The 4,536-nt window shown below is 43.8% G+C and overlaps 1 protein-coding gene across 2 annotated transcripts in view; it reads right to left on the bottom strand.

The window, feature by feature from the left end:
- Nucleotides 1-4,536, bottom strand: part of LOC113214385 (cytochrome b5-related protein-like) — a 29,789-nt gene that overhangs the window by 11,515 nt on the left and 13,738 nt on the right. The window contains exons 5-6 of one of the 2 annotated variants that reach the window (XM_026433731.2): nt 3,439-3,630; nt 636-833 (exon numbers count right to left, since the gene is read on the bottom strand). In XM_026433731.2, the coding sequence (XP_026289516.1) occupies nt 636-833; nt 3,439-3,630 (390 nt within the window). The remainder of the gene's footprint in view (nt 1-635; nt 834-3,438; nt 3,631-4,536) is intronic. The other variant, XM_026433733.2, reaches the window with a different exon arrangement.

Genomic DNA, 4,536 nt, shown 5'->3' with positions numbered 1-4,536 from the left:
GGTGTTGCCCCGTTACATTCTTTTGTCATTTCCAAGGAGCAAATCTCTAGGGCCGCAGGCCCCCCGCCGAACGCTTTAGTTTACTCAAATATGCACCTGTAACGTCCGTTTGCACCTCCAGGATGATCCTGGAGTCGTCATAGAGCACCTCGTGAGGTCGGGGTTGAATTTTGCGTCCCCGAAAACCGAAAACCCCCATCTACACCACGTTTCAAAAGATGGGGTCATCGGCAACCTCTCAAGGGAGGTGCAAATGGATGTCGAGAATCTATGCAGCGTCCCCAAAAACCCCCGGATGCCAGTCTTCTTGCACTTAAGGTGAGCTTTAGGATTACAGAGTACTACTCAGTGTTGCGCCAGCGGAAAAGAGCTGAACATACGGCGCAACTCTGAGAGGGGGCACTGTATAATAGACCATGTTAGTATCGGTGACAGAGAAGAAGAAAAGAATAACCGAAACAGAAAACAGTTGGGTGAGGGCGAAGAGGGGTGGAGGGTGAGAGGCGATTAGAAGGCCGTGCTTTTCCGGTTTTATTCTTTTCTTCTTCTCATCACCTAACCTGAAATGGTCCATTAGCACATAACTTGAATGTGTTAAGTTACAGACCCCTGCTTAGCTGTCCTTCCCCACCTACCTAGGTGCGTCTCCGTCGTGAAATATTTCCGGATGGTGGTGTGCGCCGGTGAAGCCCAGGTAGTGGAAAAAGAAACTGTGCGCCACCAAGACGTATATCCACATGAAGGTTGCAGAGAGGACTGACGAACCACCCAGAATTACCATAGCCGTTAAGAAAAGTAGTGGCAACAAGTCCTCGACTCGCATGTGTGTCAATCTAGGAAAAACCGTAAAAAAGAATTTCATTAAACTGTTGTATTAAAAGTCCGCTCGATTAGCTTTTACAAAGCGGAAGAGCGCTCTAATAAACCATATTTTGAGCCATTATTCGTCTCTCAACTATCTAACTATCTCAACTATCTACGGTATTTTACGATATCTACGGATAATATCTACGATATTTTCCGACATTCAAAGACTTACGACATTTCTCGTAACTTTATGGAAATTTTCGTATTCTTACGGAGGTAGAGTCATAACTTTACGATGAATTTCGTACTTTTCTGGAAAATGTCATAACTTACTGAAAAATTTCGTAAATAGTCTCTATTTTTGCGATTCGTAATTTTATGACTTTCGTTCCCTTAAGAAAATGTTGTATTCTTACAACAATTTACCGATATATAAAGTGTGCAACTGACACACACTTTAAAGTGTTTAACACCGTGTGGCATACGTCTATGTGTCCAACACGAGTTTTGAGTAGTTGGAAGTGTTCAACAGGTGTGTTGCACACTTTTTAGCCCGCCCTTCTCCTTTGAAAAAGCTATCCAGCGGGCTTATGCAAACGACCTCGTGTCTGTCTGTCTGTCTGTCTGTCTGTGTGTCTGTCTGTCTGTTCCACTAGAAGGAGATGTGCTAGAGACTTGAAATTTTCAGGGCATCTTAAGGTTCACTCCTAGAGAACGAAACGCCTACGGCAAATCCTGGCAACCAACCCTAAGGCGCTGTAAGGGGGTATCAAAGAAAAGGGGGTAGGTCAAAAAAGTCAGGAAAAAATAATTTTTTTATGAGCTACTAAGGGGTAACTCGTCAAAGTAGAGCCCTTTGGGCGAAAATTTCGTCCGTTTTGCTCTATCTTTTACCGTTTGGGCGCTAGAGGGAGTGTCTCTCACAAAAGTGGCCCAAAAATAAATTTATTAATTTCCGAAAATATTGAATGGTCGCCTAAGGGGTAACTTGTTAAAGTAGAGCCCTTTGGACAAAAATTTCGTCCGTTTGGCTCTATCTCTAACCGTTTAGGCGCTAGAGGGTCTTGTTTGACGATTAAAAGTTATAAATTGCTGTAGTGAAAAATTAAATGTAAAAGAAGGCCCAGAACCGCAAAAGAGGGAGGAAACTCCCTCCCCCCACCCCAAAAAACGTTTTCTAAGCAGAAGGGTGGGTTGTAGTCGCGGTGTTTCACCGTTACATCCCTTTCTCGTGTCTACGGGGCAAATTGTAAGGACGACGGGCTTTGCGGGCCGAAGGCCCGTTACATCATTTGATTATGTTCTACAGCAAATCGCGTGACAGAAACGGTCGGGCCGCAGGCCCGACCATCGCCGCCGGCAGGCCAAGCAGGCCTGGCCCCTGCCGAACGGAGTTGCCGGCGCAGCGAAGCGAAGCTGGCAACTTCGTTTGGCGGAAGGGCGGGCCTGCTTGTTAGTGTTCTACTTGAGCGTTAAGCTATAGTGCTCGACGGTCAGGTTGAACATTATAAAGTGTGCAACACACCTGTTGAACACTTCCAACTATTCAAAACTCGTGCTGCACACATGGAAGTATGCCACACGATGTTAAACACTTTAAAGTGTGTGTCAGTTGCACACTTTATATATCAGTGAAAGAATCAGAAGTAGAAATTACAAAATTTGTTGTAAATTTACTTCTTATAATTCGTAACTTTACAAATCAATATCGTAGTCATAAATTATAAAATCTGTCGTAGATTGAGGAACAGTTTTCTCACTGTGAACGGAGTTGCCGACGGAGCGAAGTAAAGCTGGTAACTTCATTTGGCGGAAGGGTGGGCCTGCTTGTTGATATAAGTGTCAAACGCGAGTATACGTCATATTCTCGACCAGCTGGAGTGCCTATTGCGAAAGATCGAGATTATGTTAGGGTAATTATGACTAAATCGACATAAAATGTAGTGAAACTGCCAAATATGGTTCTTGACTGCCCTGTATAACCAAGTATGGTCCTCAATCAGCCCTTAAATGTTCCTTACTTGACAAGACCGCCAAATCAGTTTCTATTATCATTGCATCGAAGCTGCTTGCAGAACTCGACCTAAGAAGAACTTAACCTGACATGTTATATCAATCCACGTTTGAAACGTGTTCTCTGGGCCTTTCACTAAACATATATTCCTGGGTCGACGCGAATTTACGCCTGAATACGAAATAATCTCAATTTGATCTTGAGCAAACCATTACAATGTCTCACGTCCTAAACGATGAATGTTAATGTTCAACTTGGCCGCGCGGGCGGCTCCGGCCAGGACGAGACAATGGTAATTTCTGGTAGTAAACGACAAGCCTTTTCACCCCAAAAATGGAAACTGTGACATTCTAGCGAGGGAGCAAGTATTGGTCTTGTTGATCCCTATTAGGCACTGATCCGAAAAGTTCAGTTTCTACAACAATGCAAATTTTGTTCAAAACATAAAATATGCAGAGCTGAGGACTAGGCACTGGTTAGCGTAGCCGATGAGCGACGCTCGGGCCGGGCTCTTCTATGACCTCACGCATGGATTACTATCTCTTTCCTAAATGCTGCTTGAAGCCTCGTAAAAGTACGACAAAAATATACCATTAGTGATAATGGTCTGTGCACACCTGTAAGGTATCTTGCTTGGAAGCATGATGCATGCAGACACTGTGAAGGCAACGGCTGCCCCCAGCATGGAAAGAGTCTTCTTTGTTTTAGTCGGGAAGTACTCCAGTAGAGGTTCCAGCATGCTAATCTCCATGTCCAGCTGCGTGTTTGGGTACTGGTGGTGGGATAGGATGTGGCTTATTCGCCAGTCTCTGCAACAATTTTTACGTTCACTCATGTGGAACAAAAATTATAAAAAAAAACAGATATTTTCTACGATTACAATGAAGACGAAGAATAACGTCTGCTCCCGGACCATTACAAATCATCAGCAAAGTAGAGGATTTTATTCCAGAGCCAAACACGACCTATTTCCCATCTGACTGGTCGAGGGTTTTTGATGGTCTGTGACCTAGGGCGTTGCAGCGAACCTAAACTGTTTTCGCTGATTTTTAGACCGCTCTTTTGCTTAAAAGCTATAGAAGCGGGCTAACGCCATCGCCCTTGTGTCTGTCTGTCTATCTGTCCGTCTGTCCGTTCCCCAAAGAGGACGTGAGCTAGAGGTCTGAAATTTTCAGGGTATTATTGTTGTCACTTCTGGACAACGAAACGGTTGGTGCAAATCCTGGCAACCACCCCTGAGTAGGTCTTAGGGGGTAACAAAAAAATGGGGGTGGTCCAAAAAGTGGTAAGAAATATTTTTTTTTATTGTCTCCTAAGGGGTAACTTACGAAAGTAGGTCCCTTAGAACGAAAATTTTGTCCGTTTGGCTCTATCTCTCACTGTTAAGGCGTTAGAGGAAGTTTCTCTAACAAAAGCGGCCCAAAAGTAAATACATTAATTTTAGAAAATATTGTATGGTCACTTAAGGCATATCTCATGAAAGTAAAGCCCTATGAGCCCCATGGCTCTATCTCTCACCGTTTAGGCGCTAGAGGGAGTTTTACTCACAAAAGTGGCCCAAAAGTAAAAACATTAATTTTGGAAAATAAATGATGGTCTCATAGGAGGAAAATTACGGAAGTAGATCTCTTCTGGACGAAAATTTTGTCCGTTTGGCTCTATCTCTCACCGTTCAGGCGCTAGAGGGAGTTTTACTCACAAAAAGGGCCCAAAAA

The sequence above is a fragment of the Frankliniella occidentalis genome, unplaced genomic scaffold (assembly GCF_000697945.3).
Source record: "Frankliniella occidentalis isolate FOCC.00 unplaced genomic scaffold, Focc_3.1 Scaffold249, whole genome shotgun sequence".
In the NCBI taxonomy this organism is placed as follows: domain Eukaryota; kingdom Metazoa; phylum Arthropoda; class Insecta; order Thysanoptera; family Thripidae; genus Frankliniella; species Frankliniella occidentalis.
The sequence above is the reverse complement of the archived record's forward strand: the minus strand, read 5'-3'. Positions and strand labels throughout refer to the sequence as shown.